The sequence below is a fragment of the Mesoplodon bidens genome (assembly GCF_964165515.1).
Source record: "Mesoplodon bidens genome assembly, chromosome: 16".
Taxonomy (NCBI): domain Eukaryota; kingdom Metazoa; phylum Chordata; class Mammalia; order Artiodactyla; family Ziphiidae; genus Mesoplodon; species Mesoplodon bidens.
In genome coordinates, this window is record NC_138173.1 from 9,215,791 (window position 1) to 9,233,047 (window position 17,257).

At 40.6% G+C, this 17,257-nt stretch overlaps 1 protein-coding gene across 4 annotated transcripts in view; it reads right to left on the minus strand.

Moving 5' to 3' along the window:
- ASPH (aspartate beta-hydroxylase) overlaps positions 1 to 17,257 on the minus strand; it is a 228,333-nt gene that overhangs the window by 117,083 nt on the left and 93,993 nt on the right. For all 4 annotated transcript variants that reach the window (XM_081214293.1, XM_081214294.1, XM_081214291.1 and 1 more), the window contains 2 exons: positions 16,222 to 16,266; positions 4,790 to 4,831 (listed from right to left, as the gene is read on the minus strand). In XM_081214293.1, the coding sequence (XP_081070419.1) occupies positions 4,790 to 4,831; positions 16,222 to 16,266 (87 nt within the window). The remainder of the gene's footprint in view (positions 1 to 4,789; positions 4,832 to 16,221; positions 16,267 to 17,257) is intronic.

The window sequence follows — 17,257 nt, forward strand, 5'->3', positions numbered from 1 at the left end:
TAGACCTCACATGGGAATATATGGAGAATCTAACCACTGCGCACCACATCTACCCCACATCCTAATCCCAGGTGTCACCATCTCATGCCCGGACCACTGCAAGCATCTTCTAAGTGGCCTCCCTGCTTCCAATTTTGCATCCCTACATCCAGAATGAGCCTTTTGAAACATAAAGCAGATCATATCAACCTTCTTCTCAGAATCTCCCAATGGTTTCCCATCTCACTTGAGATCATATTCAAAGCCCTTCTTCAAAGCTTTATGTTATTTGGACCCTATAAACCCTCTGATCTCACCCCTCCTCTCTCTCTCCCTTCATATTCCTCACGTGCCACACTGGCCTCCCCACTAATCCTCACACGAGCTAAGCACACATCCCCGAGGGACTATGAACATGTTTTTCATATTCATATTCCACCCTTGGAACTCACTTCTCCCAGGCGGCTGCAGAGCTCATGCCCTTGCATCTTGCATCTCCAAATTTCACTGTCCAAGAGGCCTATCAACAGAGCAACACCCCAGCCCACTGTCATTCTCTGTACTCTTTTCCTGTTTCATATTCCTTTTCATACTTATCACTGCATATTATATTCTATTTCTTTAAAATTATATACTTCCCTACATACACATACACATACACTAAAATATAAGTTATAAGTACCACGAGAACTGGGACTTTGTTTTTATTGAATGTTTTAGCCCCAGTGCCTAAAACAGGGCCTGGCACATAGCAGGTACTCAATATGTTCTGAATAAATGGATGAATAAAAATAACTGTTTGAACTGGGCATTTCATAAGCCATTTTTGTGTTGCATTACTTTGTTACTCATAATTCCATTCTGTGGCTGTGGAATATGGAATGTGTGGGAAAAGATGACATCCAGTGGGGAGAAACTGATACAGCAATTTTAGCTAAAACAGATGTAAATAAACTGATTCAATTTAAGAAGCTGGCATCTCCAAAGAGGCCCTGTTTGGGAATTAGCCCTATTCCAAACCTATGACTCTATCAAAATATACTAAACCTGATTCTCTAAAAGAAAAGGATCATATAATTATTAAGTCTAAGTAAAAATAATATCTTCCCCCTCTCATCCGTGGTTCTTTGATAAAGAACTTGAGGGAGATAACACAGTAGAAAATTAGACAACCTAATGGTTCATCCTGAGACAAAGTTACAAGTACCATTTTAAAAAATCTCCATTTCTATTATTATGAAATTAATGTCTAGCTATTAAAACATTCAATTTTTTCACCACATATTCCAGAAATGGAATATTTCCCCTTCCCTCTGCTCTCCCAGTTAACAGCACTGTATGAATCTATCTGAGTAAAAAACGGATGGAATTCCCAAAGCTGACAATTTGCTCAAATAGGATTTTCAGTGAATCTGGGGTAACACTGACTCATTACGTCTTTTAATCCTAAGACTTTTCCTGGATGTCACAAACAATAAAAGACTTCAGTTGCCAACATCCCTCGGTTGGTACTGATATAGGTATTAATATAAGTTCTACATGATGGAGAGTGAGAAGCCGATCAGGTGAAGCTGCTGAGGATTCTCTCCACAGGTTCCATGAAGAAATAGCCAAGGGAGCCCACCTCCCAGGCCACTGGAAAGATCGCTTTAGGCTCAGAACCCGGGGAGGGTAAAGCTGTGCAAAGGGTACCAGAGGGAACCGGGCAGCGCAGAGGGACACACAGCCCCAGGGAGGAAACGGAGCCCTGCAGAGTGAGCAGCCTGAGGTCACAGGAACGCTGTGCAGGGCGTCTGGAGCAGGGTTTGTCCCTGTTTATGTCGGCAATAAGTGACCTCCACAACCCACCCTCCCGTCTCTATCTCTGCAAGAAGGTGCTGGAGTGAGCCTCCCGGAAGCAAACCAGTCAGAGTGTGAAGTGGAAAGGCTCTGCTCTGCACGGGCACTTGCATGGGCTGGGCATGGTGTCCCACTGCATGAAGAAACCAATCCTGACTCTGCCATGGTCTGGCCCCTGACTTTCTCTCCAACTGCCCTGCACACACTCTCAGCTTGTTAGGGGTGCTCCAGCTTCTCAGGCCTTCACTCCCGCCTCAGGACCTTTGCACAGACTGTTCTCTGCTGGGAGTGCTCTTAGCCAAGTCTTCCCACAGCGGCCTTGAGCACATCATTAAACTCCTCAGAGACCTTCTGAGAGTGAGAACCCGATGTGTGAGGCCTGTAAACCACTGGAAAGGACTTCGGTTTTACCCTTTGGAAGATGTGGAGGCTGGAGGCATGTGAGCAACATGATACGACTTAGGTTTGAAAACGGTCACTGTGGCTACTGAATTGAGAAAGATTATAGAGACAAAGCAAGGCCCGTTAGGAGGCAAGTGAAATAATCAGGCAAGAGATGGTGGCAGCTGGGACCCAGGTGGTAGACGGGGGAAGGTGGCAGGAAGTAGCTGGATTCGGGATCCATTCGGAAGAGAGGAGAAGGTTTGCAGATGGAATGACAGGGAGGCAGGAAAGAGAAGATTTGTAGGAGGAGTGTGTTTTCAGGGGAAGGTCAGGAGTTCCGTTTTATACTTTTTAAGTTTGTTGCGATTATTTGATACCCAACTGAGGGCACCAGGTAGCCATCAGGTAGACAGCTGGACATACCTGTCTATAGAGTTCAGGGAAGAGACCCAGCCTGCAGTTAAAGCAGTAGTCTTTGGCATAAAGACACATATAAAGCCATGAGATTTGATGGGCTCATCAAGGGAGTGTGTGTAGATGGAGAAACACTCTGAGGACTGATCCTGGAGCCTCCAATGCTTGACGGTCAGGGCGAAAAGAAGCAACCACCCAAAGAGGCTGGGAAAAAGCAAACAGTAGAGATAGGAGGAAAGTCAGAAGACTGTGGCATCTTGCAGGCCAAGGGAAGGAAGTGTTCCGGAGGACAGGAGGTGATCAGTTCTATCCAAAGCTGCTGATACCCTCCTCTGCTTTGTCTTTTCTCCTTAGTACTCATCACTACCCAACAGAGTAAGTCATGAATATAGTGGAAGATGGGGGAGGTAAGGCAGCATGGAGAGCTTGTGTGAGCAGATGATCAGGTGAAATCCCAGTCATCTATATATAAAAGCCAGCCAACGGTTTCCAATATGGAGGACAGAATGGCAGAATTCAGAAGTTATTTAGAAATGCGTAGGTGTAAACAACTTAAATGTCCATTGACAGATATATGGATAAAGATGTAGTACATATGTACAATGGAGTAGTACATATATACAATGGAATGCTACTCAGCCATACAAAAGAATGAAATAATGCCATTTGCAGCAACATGGATGCAACTAGAGACTATCATACTATGGGAAGTCAGAAAGAGAAAGACCAATACCATATGATAGCACTTAAACGTGGAATCTAAACTATGACACAAATGAACCTATCTATGAAACAGAAACAGACTCACAGACATAAAGAACAGACTTGTGGTTGCCAAGGGAAAGGGGGTTGGGGGAGGGATGAATTGGTAGGTAGCAGATTTAAGCTATTATATATGGAATGAATAAACAACAAAGTCCTACTGTATAGCACAGAGAACTATATTCAATATCCTATGATAAACCATAATGGAAAAGAATATTTTAAAAAACAATATATATAAATGTATAACTGAATCACTTTGCAGTACAGCAGAAATTAACACAACATTGTAAATCAACTGTATTTCAATTAAAAAAAAGAAATGCGTAGGGAAGTACTAGAAGAAGCAACTAAAAATGTTGGGATGGGACTCATGGATAGGGAGTAGTAGGGTAGAAGAATATTGTTTTTCTTTAGAAGTCACACTTTAAAAATTAGACCTGTATATCACTTTAATATAAAATTAAAAACAACCAGTCAGAAAAAAAAAATGCATGAGCTAAATGCTTGGTTCCCAGCCTAAGGGCTATAAAATAATGGCCACAGGCCAGTAACTCCATATACTCAAGTAGTATTTACATACTGAGTAAGTAAGATCTTGGACCTTACTCGAACTGTATCTTTTAGGTGTAAACACTGCTTTTATCACTACAAATTAAAGCCATTCCTTAAACTCCAATAATGTTTAATCATTGACGATTTTATCATTCAACTGACTCTAAAAGTATAAGCACTATTCTATGATCATCCATAAAATATTTATAAATTTAACTACAAATTTAATAGCTCCTCATTCTAACGACCTTTGTGAGAGTTGAATTAAAATTCTACACCATTCTTAAATTTATTAGAATCCCTCTGTAACAAGTTCTCAGAAGGCAGAGATGACGTTTTCTATATGGATGTAACTGTTTGCATGCCTTTCTTTCCAACAATTCAGAGTTCCTTGAAAAAAGAACACGTTCTAATAATCTTTGGATCTCTCTACTTAGCACAGGTGACAATAATAATTAACATTTCTAAGTGCTTTACCTGCGCTAGACACTGCTTTAAGAACTTCACATATATTTTCACTTAATTACTATTGTGGAAACAGTTCCTGGAAGTTGGTACTATTATTATTATTCCCATAACACAGAAGAGGAAACTGGCACAGAGGCTAAGTAATTCTCAAGATGCATGTACAGTGAATGACAAAACCAGGATTAGAAGCCAACCTCTCTCCAGAGCCTTAGCTTTTAATGTTTATGTAGAATATTAATGTCTGTTGATAAAATCATTGAAATAATCAACTCACTAGCAATTTATTTTAACTAGTGATATAAAATAAAATCATGTTATTCATGGATAGTATTGATACAATAACTTTTCCCTATGTATACTTGAAACGTTTTTGATTTGATAGTCTCACCTTTTTCTTTTTTTTCTGGATCATCTGTTTTCTTATTTGTTTCTGAAAAGACAAAGCAAAATAAGTACTGTGAGAGTCATGATTCAATATCTCAAATTACAGGACTATCTTTAAATGAATTCAAATAAATATCGTTTAAGAACAATATTTCTGGGATTAAGAGATATACACTCCTGTATATAAAACAGATAAACAACAAGAACCTACTGTACAGCACAGGGAATTATACTCAATATGTTGTAATAACCTACAATGGAAAAGAATCTGAAAAATTATATATATATATGACTGAAGCACTTTGTTGTATACCTGAAACTAACAAAACATTGTAAATTAATTACACTTCAATTTAAAAAAAAAGAAAAATATTTCTGGGCAAACAATTCAATTTTCCTAAATCCTGAATTCTTTACACTTGCAATTTGTTATAAAATATTAAGCATCTGAATAACTTATAAAAGTTGCCGAGCAGTAAGTAGGTATTGGACACCAGGCTGAATGTTCCTGGTCTATGTTCCTGGCGGTGGGGGGGGGTCATCTCCACCAACAGTAAGTGCCCCTGTGGGTGCAAACTGGGTCAGGAGAAGCCCTCCTCAAGGCCTGTCCAATATTTTTATTGTCTCCTAAAGCCATATACTACTTTATAACAGGCACTGTGTGCTTTAAAGGAATGCAGCATGCCACCCTACCGGGAACACCAGCCTCACTCCTCAAGGACTTCATACATCCACAGGTGACCCACTGGGGATGCCTACACTGAGCGCAGGTGTGCTATAGCTCACCTGCTGAGGAGAGGCTGTATCAGCCTCTCACTAAGTTAATCACAGCTAGTGTCTTTCCACCAACGGATGGGGCTGCCGAGCACAGCGAAACCCACCAAGAACCTGGACAGGCCAAAGAACATCCACCACAGACAGGGAACTACAGCACATGACCTGACTGTGTAAACAAGCTCATTTCTGCATTTATAGCCTCCTATCTGGCCTTTTGTTTAGTACAGATTAGGATCTAGTTAATTTTCAAGGTAGACCAGTTAATTTCTGTCCCAGTAGGTACTTATCTAGTCTTTGAGAATTCCTAGGAATGCTGTGTATGCGTGAGTTCCAGTGGGGATGGGGCAGAGTTTGGGAGATTGATTAAAAAAAATCATAGATTCCAGGGACTTCCCTGGTGGCGCAGTGGTTAAGAATCCACCTGCCAATGCAGGGAACACGGGTTCGAGCCCTGGTCCGGGAAGATCCCACATGCTGCGGAGCAGCGAAGCCCGTGCACCACAACTACTGAGGCTGCGCTCTAGAGCCCGTGAGCCACAACTACTGAGCCCACGTGCCATAACTACTGAAGCCCGCATGCCTAGAGTCCATGCTCCACAAAAGAAGCCACCGCAATGAGAAGCCCACGCACTACAACGAAGAGCAGCCCCCGCTCGCCGCAACTAGAGAAAGCCCATGTGCAGCAATGAAGACCCAACACAGCCAAAAATAAATAATTTAATTTTTTAAATGTCATAGATGCCATCCTTTCCCCAGAGTAGATGTGAGAGGGTGCGGGTGCCGTGCAGGGTGCGTTCAGGGTTGCAGTCATGATGATTGGATTTTTTCATCCCCAGTTTCCCACATTCATTCATATAAACCATTTCATTTTTTGGAGGCGAGAAGTCAGTCTGAGGCAGGCTCCTGATGCAACGGGGATTTTTATCCATCAAGTGTCTTTCTCCTTTGAGACCCCAGGCGAGAGGAAGCAAACTGACTAAAGTGTGCCAGCTCGGTGCCAAGCACAAGGCACGTCTCTTGTCTCCCAACACCCTCTGCAGAAGGTCTTATCTCCTTCTTCGTGCAGAGGAGGAAGCAGAAGCTGAGAAAGTAGAGGCCCAAGTCATCAAGGTCAGCGGTGCACACCAGCCCAGAGCATATGTTCTTTCTCCTGTGCCAGCCTCTACTTTTGTTGCAAGGGAAACGAAGGGAAAGAGAAGTGCAGGTCTTGACTTTTGCAAAGAGTGGGTTTTATAACGATGGCTGTATACACACTAGCCAGTGCTGCAGGAGGTATGAGGATATAAAATAAAAAGACTTCTAGATCACTACTGAACTTTCTAGAATTTCTGATCTTATTAATATACCCTCCTTATCAGTACAGGCAGTACATCAGTTAGTAAGCTGCACTCTTATAGGCATCAGGGATACAGGATAGAAGAAGAGCATCGAAAATCTCGATCTCCAAGGAGCTCTCTCTCTGTGGTACCAGCAATGCCTGCAGGAGGGCTGGGAGTCTCCACACCTCCCAGTAATCTGTTACCTGACACATGGTTAGTGTAATTTTAAAAATCAAGCATAAAATGAAAGATTCTAAGTTGACTAGAGAAGACGGGTAGGTGCTGGTCATGAAGAAAAGTTTAGGGCTCTCCACAAATCTTCCTGCCTCTGGGGGAAAACCAAGGAAGGAGGAGTGGATTGAACTAGTCACCTTTTAAATAGGTGTGGGAGGGCCCTGGCCAGGTGCGCTCCCAGGAATCAGGGCCGCCGTGTTTGTATCTCCTGCAATGCAATACCCAGGGCGGGCGAGAGGCTGCCCTAAGAAGGCCTAGCCCAACCATTCCGGCCCCGGGGCGAAAGCTCTCGGCTGGGTCCCCTTCTGCCCTACCTCACATCAGCATGCTGAGATCTGAGACTCGTGTTTGGGTGTGGAAAACACACAGAGCAGGGAATTTTAGCTTCTCGGGTTTTCAGTGCTTAAATTTAGCTTAGGTAAAGTTTTCTAAGAGATCCAGCTTACCTCACTAGCATTCTGCTAGTAGAATAGAATTCTGCAGTAGAATAAAGTGTGACTTTGCTTTACTTTACTCTTTCTACATAGGCTTCCCTGCGAGACCTCAAATGGCCCTCGATGCGCCAAAAAGGAAAAGGATTTATTAAAATTTAACTGTCTGCCAGGCATTGTTCTAAACAATGCAGATGATCCCATTTAACTTGATCAGCTCTGAAAGGTAATTTTAATTCTGTAGATCAGGCAACTGGCTTAGAGAGGGTAAGGAATCTTGCCAGGGGTTGCAGAACAATTAAGACCGATTCAGAAGGCCACACTCTACAACAATACTACGTTAGTCATGCTCTGTATATTCCAACAGTGGGCAGTCCATACATAAAAGGGAACTCTAGGGCTTCCCTGGTGGCGCAGTGGTTGAGAGTCCGCCTGCCGATGCAGGGGACGCGGGTTCGTGCCCCGGTCTGGGAAGATCCCACATGCCGCGGAGCGGCTGGGCCCGTGAGCCATGGCCGCTGAGCCTGCGCGTCCGGAGCCTGTGCTCCGCAACGGGAGAGGCCACAACAGTGAGAGGCCCGCGTACCACAAAAAAAAAAAAAAAAAACCTACACAGGATGGATGCAGGGGCTATTTCATTTTCATTCTGCTCCCCAAAATGTAGCATAATAGTAAATGTTAAACAAAATAAATAAACATTACCTACTAGAAATAGGTTAAGAAAGAGGTTGAAGGTACACCTTTGTGCTTTTAGTCATCAAAAATGCTGTAATATTCTAAAATACTAGTAAGTATAAAATGAACGAATTTTGTCATGTAACAAAACAAAAAATAATATACTTCAAAATAATGACAATGTAGAGAAGAATTCTGCATTTTATTGCACTCAAATAACATTCAACAGAAGATGATTACATTATTTTTAGAAAATCCACTGATGTTGCCCAGCTTGGCATATATCTGTAAAGACAAGGCTCATTCATTGAGATATTTGGAATTAGAAAGTTATTTGAAGTTGACCACAGCATAATGAATCCTCAAAATCCTCAATGTCCAGAGTTCTAGAGATGATTATATACAAAAATCCAGCAAAATTTATTCTACGCATTTATCTGTTCTATGTCACTCCTAAGTTTCCCTAAAAAAATATGGCTTTATAAAAAGTAGTGTTCTATAATTCAGAATATGGAGTAAGACCTTTATGAGATTCTGAGTAGCAACTCTGAATTACCCAGATCACAGCTTTAGAAAATTATTGCTTCTTTACTAACATACGACTTTGGGTTTCACTACACTACGGTTCAGCATAACTTACTACATTGTACCAATGACCTCTAATGATAAAAATATAAAATCCCTTTGATTTTAACCCTAAAAGCAGAAAAAAATGTCACTTTATCTTACAACAATGTGAACATGATCAAGAGCTCCCCGGACACATAAATGAAACCACGTCTTAGAGTTTTTTTTTTTTTTATAGCTCAGGGTCCTTTCAAAATGAGGGTGTAGCTACCTTTTTTTTCTAACAAATGAGTATTTTCATCACGGCAGCTATTTCTGAGCCACAAATTACTCACACTAAAAATAGAAGAAATGCTTCAGCGTGGAAAGGAAAAGGCTCAAACATTGTCAAACAGCAGCGGGCCTCTGGCTTGTGAGCACTTTTCACACACCCTACATCACCCAGCCAGAGGCCCTGTGGACTTTTATACACGGAGCAGGCTTCGGCGTTGTACGGGCGTTACTTAACCAGTCAAAGGCAGAACAACCTTTACGTTATGCACCAGTAATTGATAAGAGACTTTGTAAAATTTAAACAAATACTCACGGGACTACAGCTATTCTACAATCACTCCGAGGTGCGGAAAAGCATTTTTGCATGATATAACAGGCCATTCCTCTCCCCTGCGTCCTAACAATAATTTTCCCCCCTTATTTTGAAAAATAAATTAACCATGATAATTTAAACTTTTATTGAAATTAAATTTTTTTCTAATTAACAAGCTAAAAGCTACAGGAATCTTAAATGTTGAGTTTTACCCTGAATACTTGAAGCTAATGTAGCAATTTTTTATAAAGGTATTGCTGCAGATATATACAACGCAAATCTTCACAGCTAATAATGACCCCATCAGTGTCTTTAAGACACTCTTAGTGGTTTTAAATCATGTTTCACACAGTGTTAATTACGGATAAGAGATATTAAAACCCTGCCATGACAACTGCTGCTACACCATCAATACGATTATTAACTATTGTCTGAAAAACACATAAATGCAGGTAAGACTAAAAGCTGTGTCACAAAAGGAAAAAGAAAAGAAATCCAATGGATCCACTAAGGCTATCAGAAAAGGACATGCAGGAATGTAGCATCACATGTGATTTTTTGTTTCTAAAAAAAAATACACTAAAATGCCAGTGGACCATGGTTCATTCAAAACATCTTTAGTGTTCATTCCCAAAGATCTTGGTCTGCTCAGAAATTACTTCACAAGATCTATCCCAGCCATCTTTTGCAGCGTATGGGTAAACTGGTCCTCCTGTGGTGGTAGGGGCAGCCTTTCTGAAGCTTTAAGTATCTGCAAAAATAAGGGGAAATCTAAATTAAAGGACCAACTAGACATAGACTGTGAAACTGCTTCATTTTTACTCTACTTTTAAAAAACCCACCAACAGAAGTAAATGCTTTTTTTTTTTTTTTTTTGTATTGTTGTTGTTTTTAACAGCAACAGGGTAACAGAATGATTCACTACCTAGAGTAGTCCCTGGGGGACCTACTACTATGAAAGTAGTTCTTACTACTTGCGTTGCAAAGCTAATGAAAATTAGAGGTTCTCTAGAGCATCTGAGAATTACAACTGAATTTAAAAATGTCATTCTTTTGAGAAATACAAGCATTAAATTTCTCCCATCAATGTTTTCACTGTATTAAAAAGAAATGCAGTAGAGGGGGGGGAAATCTAGGATGGCATTTGAAACACAAATATAGGAAGGATTTTCAAGGGGCAACAGGATACTGTAAGTTGCAGTTAAAATATATGACTTTAATAATCTTATATCAATTTTAATGTTATTGAAGGTATAAGTGGTTGGTAAAAAAAGTATACAGTATTTTAAAAGAAGTAAAATTCATTCCCGTCCAACTTTCAACAAATATTTTCTTATTCCGAACTCTAGTGTCTGATTTATTTTACTACCACAGCATTGGATCTATGTTACAATTAGAGTAAAAAAGGAGTTGGTGCACATAAAGGCCCAGTCAAAGTTTGATATAATTTCTAGAGCTGGATTGTGATCCTTCCTTCCTTCCTCCCTCCCTCCCTCTCTTCCTTCCTTCCCTATGTATCTGTCTACATGTGTGCATACGTGTGTGTGTGTGTAACCAGAAATTTTTAGGTAAGCAGACTTATTTGGTGCTAATGAGAAGTAACTGGAAATTATATGTATACTTTGGTACATCCAACAGAAATGAATGTTTGTCTACCAAAAGACATGTATAAGAATATTCACAGCCGCTTTCTTCATAACAGCCCCAAACTAGAAACAGCCCCTGCAGCCATAAACATAGAATGGAATTGTTAAATGGAATATTACAGTAAATAGCAGTGATAAGACCAATAACTATAAATATCAAAGTGGATGAAACTCAGTCATAATGATGAGCAACAGAAACCAGTCACAAGAAAAGTGTACATATGTATATGTGTGTGTTTACTTGCGGTTCTATTCAATCAAATTCAAAGACGGGCAGATCGATCTATGATGACACAGGTCAGAACAGTAGTTATCATTTGTGGGCGCGTTACTGGGGGAGGGGAGAGGGAGAGACCTCCAGGGGCTGGAAGAACTCTGTGTAGTGGGTACAAGAATGTATCACACGTACAAGTCCATCAAACTGTACCCTCAACATGTGAGCACCGCCCTGTGTGTAAATTACACCTCAACAGAAAGAGTTTTAAAAGATGGGTTTGACCTCAGGTCCTCTTAGAATTTAACCATTAGCTGGACTGTGAGGAATAAGCATTTCTGTAACCTGTGCAATCAAAAATCCTGGAGACCATGGGAACGTATTCAAAGTATGAGTACTGATAACAAGGCAAATAACGTAAAAGCTCAGTTACAATTTTGAATGACTCAAATTATGCCCCTACATATAAGAATAAGTCTCCAGGGCTTCCCTGGTGGCACAGTGGTTGAGAGTCTGCCTGCCGATGCAGGGGACACGGGTTCGTGCCCCGGTCCGGGAAGATCCCACATGCCACGGAGCGGCTGGGCCCGTGAGCCATGGCCGCTGAGCCTGCGCGTCCGGAGCCTGTGCTCCGCAACGGGAGAGGCCACAACAGCGCGAGGCCCACATACCGCAAAAAAAAAAAAAAAAAAAAAAAAAAGTCTCCACTCAGAAGCAGTCCACCAAGTTGCAAAACCAGCATCTCCAAATTCAGGCCAGTGGTCTCTGCTACCCTCTGTTCCTCCCGCCTTCTGTATCCCCATTAAGGTTCCATCATTATCCATTCAAGCCAGAAGCACAGGAATCAAGCTCGACTCTTCCCCCTCAACCAGCCCCTCCCACCAAATTACCTCCACCTCCAAGGTCTGTGAAATCCATCCCCGCTCTGCATCCCTGCTCTGCATCCCTGCCCCCAGTTCCAGGTCCCACCACCTCTGCTTAGATGAACACATCTGCCCCCTGACTCGTCTCCACCTCCTCACAGGACCTCCTCTGTTCAAATCTGGATCTGATCTCACGACTCCTAGGCTTGGAATTTTTCTGCTGCTTCCCTGCACTTTCAGGCCCACGTTCAAATTCGCAAACATCGTTTACGGGATCCTCTGAGAAGCGCCGCCTGCCCATCCACACTGTCTTCTTACACCTGTACCTGGCACACCACCTTGGTCTTTGTGCTGCAAGCACTTGCCGTGCCCACCCCGACGTGCCAGCTCCCTCACTTCCAGCGGCTCCTCACGGCTCCGCTCCAGCACGACCACACATGGGAGGCCCTGCCCCACGCTTGCACTCCGGGCCCCGAAGTCGGGTTAGTTCCCCCTCCTCTGGGTGCTGCCCTGTGTACCACCCTGAGAAGTTAATGGCGCCGTATTGGTTGCTGTCCCCAGCTGTACACCCACAGGTCTGTGAACCGCTACAAGACAGGGACTGTATTGTTCACTGTGTGTCTTCACTGTCCGGGGCAGAGCCTGTACCATAGGAGTTGCTTGATATGTATTTCTTGAACAGATGAATGATCAAATCAGTAACAATGATATGCGTAAGCTAAGACCTCTAGTGCTGACAGCCTAAAGCTGGTTGTGCGTCTTATGGGTCAGTGTTAGAAAATGCTGGGTGACAGGGGAGTCATGGGTGACAGCTCTGGACAGATGCAACGGAGTGAAACCATCACCACTGCTAGAATATTCAAACGTGAGATGAGTTACAAATGTTATCTCCATTTGCAGAGAGACAAGAGCAAGGAGACCTACCCAAAAACACAGAGGCTCACATATCTTCGTTTCAAATAGCATGATTATCATCACAAGACATAACTGTTAAGTTTTGTTTCTGGCATGCCATGACAGAAAAATTGTTAAAGGAACCAGTTAGTCAAATGGCCTTAAAGTATTGTTCGGCAGGAAATTTAATTTCCTAAGCGATTCCTTCATAAGCCATTCAATTTGTGCTATGTATGTTTATGCTGTCATATTGCTAGAAATATGCTGTATGATTTCAAGTAAAAATATGACTTTGAGGACAAAGGTGAAAACCCACTAAAGGAGCAGAGATTCCAAAATGAATTTTTTAAAAAAACACAGATTGAAAATGATTGACTTCTAATTGATATTAGAATGATCAGTTCTTAGGATTGACTTTTTACATCCTTGCCAAAAGTATGCCAGCAAAGCACTTATAAATTTATAAATATAAACAAAAGATGGCAAAGTTTAAATTATTGGACAACTAACTTCCACAATGAATCATAATTAATCTTCAACATTTCTGAGTCGTAAGTGAAGTGCTAATGCACGTTAAGAAAAAGATGCCAAAGAATACAATATCTCTGCTTTTATCACATCAAAACGGCTCTCAAAACGCATCAGCTTTTAGGCCTTCATTTATGTGAAATCCTCTAGAGCACAGAAGCTGAGTGTGTGAACTCTGGAGCCAAAATGCAAGAATCGAACTCAGCTCTCCCACTTGTCGGCTCTGAGACGTCAGACAGGTTCCTCTGCCTTGCTGTGCCTCAGTTTTCTCATCTATAAAATGGAGATAACAGCATGTCTACCTCTTGGGCTACTGGAAATATTTACTAAGGGAGTTAATTCATGTGTGTGTCTAGAATAGCATGACATACATAATGCTTAAGAAAAGTTAGCACTCTCTGTCTCCTGGTAGGTGGCTGGATACAATAGTAAATTAAGACAACTCCCACCCCATGGGATTATCGCAGCGATAAGTATGTTGTTATAAACTTTAATACGCAATATTAAGATTGTATAACCTAGTCATAGAAAGATCGGGGAAGGCAAAGTAATCATCAGTTAGATTCTGAGGGCCAGGAAAAAACGATATCCAGCATTTTGCGGAGGGCCTCAGTTTGCGTTTTCCACTGAATAAGGAATTTTAAAGATTGAAAGGTAGTGAGGAAATGGGTCCCATGATTGTTTCCTCAGTTCCTGCATCACATAATTCAACACTGTTGCAAAAGCAGTCACCTTATTGTACAAAATAGACTGATTTATGAATATTATTCTTTTGTAAGATTGAATAATTTAAAAAATGTAATATAAAGTAAGACTAAGAAGATAATAGGAAATAAGCAAACCCAGTGCAATCATTACAAATAATTATTGCTGACTCTCCGCCTCATATCCTCTTTGGTAAAGGTCAAACTACAGCCATGGGGTGCATCACTCAAATTTTTATGACACCAGAATGTAAGACAAATGCATTACAACTGACAGGTTACAACTCCTTGATCAGGTCTTTCAGAATTTAGCTTCTCTTGATCCACCTCAGAGATCAGGCTAATTAATTGCTAAACAATGAGAGCCACAGCCACCATTTACTGGGAGCTCATTATGTGTCAGGAAGTATGCATATGAATCAAATCTTCATTTTCACTTACTTCAGCTGTTAAACATCTCATCCAAAAAAAGCACCTTATTCCAGCCCCCCAGCCACTTAGTATTTTGTATTTATGTTCCAAGGAAATTCTTGGGCTTCATTTAAAAACACCAAAGTAGAAGCACAGAACCTTTCGGTCAGAAAATATTATTACGTTTCATACCTTCATTCAAGTCAGGTAAATATTAAAAAATATCAACTTTAACTAGAAAAAAGTCAGTGTTGTAGAAACTCGTTACTTTTAGGAATACTTATAAAACGATTTTCTTTAGAGGAACGGATAGTAATCAAGATGCAAATCCAGTAACCTGCCCTGAATCCTCAGGTTAGAAACAAGGCACTCTGTGAAGCACTGCTCAACAACGAAGAGGAAATTACAAAAGCAGGACAGAAACATCAACGTTCCTTGCTCTGTGCGTCTCTCCTAAACACAAAATATACACATATGCCCAGTAGTCATCTTGTAAAAGATCAATTTCTCCATGGATTTCTTTTCTCATTCATATCACAATACCAACAATGCAGTTCCTTTAGTATTCGTATATATTTTAAATGCACAACATACAACAACTATCAAAATCTAAAACATCCCAACTGGTAAATAAGCAAATATGAGCTGTGGTGTAACTAAAAACACTCTGATTATAAAAGGTTTTTTTCCTCTTGAAATTTAGTATTTCAATAAATTTTGGAAGGCACAATTATTTCCACCAAAATCAGTAATACGAATGTACATCATTGCTACAGAATTCACATTAAGCATAATGTGAAAAATGTGAGTAAAAATTGAACCAATAAATGACACAGAAAGAAAACAAATGGAAATAAAACAGAGAAACAAGAAGAAATACATTTGGGAAAGAGGTGTTGGAAAATCCTCTCCTAATGAAACATTTTTTTCCCACTTTGAAAGCGAGAGGTTTCTATGTTAATTTCTGACTGCAGGTATGGTTAATGTCATCTCTAAAACGCATTTGAAAGCACAGGCCTTGGTTGAACTCATTGATGATGAGTTTAAACTCACTGATGATGAAAGGGACATACGGGGGAAGGGAGGGAAAAGCAGAGGGACAGGGGTAACACAGTGGGCTGGCAGGAAGCACTGCCCGGGTCACGCAGGGCACAAGGGTGCTCTCGGGGAAGACGGGGGAGGGGGAGGACTAATGTCACTAATTTAAACACTATTAAACTTTTATCCGAAGGCAAGTCTGATTCCACATCCTCCATCAAATAGCCTGTCAATCAAAAAAAAAAAAAGCCTACCTAACTTCCACTACTATCACCATCTATAATGGCAACAATCATACAGTACTTTGATCATGAATACTCCTCAAATTCTAGCTCAACAAATATGTACTAGACTCAGTCTGACGTCTATTTCCCATTACTTTGGCTCAACTGATGAAAACACAGAACATTTTCTTTTTAAATTTAGGTATAATTAATCCTCCTCTCTCGAGAATTCTACTCTTCATAGAATTATTCCATCTAGTTATCAGCAGCATCTTTTAAATTAAACAAAAAAGGAAAAAGCAATACATCTGACAAAATACCATACCTGGTGGTACTTCTCGCTGTTTCTCTGCAGGGGGCACGTGCATCTCTAAAATAAATAAATCATAAGTCATAAAACACTGCATTACAGATTGCTGACCAGTATTTAAAATACAGACCACTGATCTTTAAGTTACAGTGATCATTTTTACAGACTTTTTCGGTGTTCAATTGCAATTATCATAAAACATTAGGTTTTTCCACCATCCCAACAAAGAAAAATTAGCTATAACTTCGTAAAATGTTGTATATTTCTCAACTGTCCCGAACTACAGGCTTTAAAACATTATCTGCCTAACTGACTGACCTCAAAACTCAGTCTGGCAAAGGAGATATGAACTAAAACCCAAGTTTTCACCACAATTTTGCATCAGACTTGATACGGAAGCTGAGGAAAGACATTTAAAGCACCTCGTTTCTTGTTAATGGCACAAAAAGTTAAATTGAAACAGAATCTTAAAAATATATCACTATCTTTAATAAAGTTGTTTTTGAAAAATAATACTCAAGGTAACATATTCTAAAACTAGCCAGAAATGTGGATATGAATGTTAACATCTAGTCTTTTTCCTTGGCTACTTCAACCTACTTACAACTAAGGAAACTGTAAGCCTCACCACTCAACAGTGATATGATATATTGACCTGATTCACTCTATAAAATTACATCACATGTTTACATCTTCATCCCTAACAACCCCTGTAACATTACCGTAATCGAGACGTAAGATTGTATCTGCTTTCCCTTTGCTCAAGATTTTTAACAGGCTTTGGTCAAATGGAGGAATTTTTATTAGCATTTTCTAAAACTCAAAATATTTATGCAGCTATTTTAATCATTTTTCTTCTTGCATTACTTTGCTTCTACTTTTAAGAATGATACATGCTCAAAACAGTTGGAAATATTTTAGATAAAAGTAAAAAGGAAACAGAAGAATATCACACATATTCTCCCTGATCCCTGTTAAGCTTCCGGAAGAGTTCCTCCTTCTAGTGGCAGAGCCATGAATGTTTACTAGCTTTCTGTGTTGTGACTGGCTT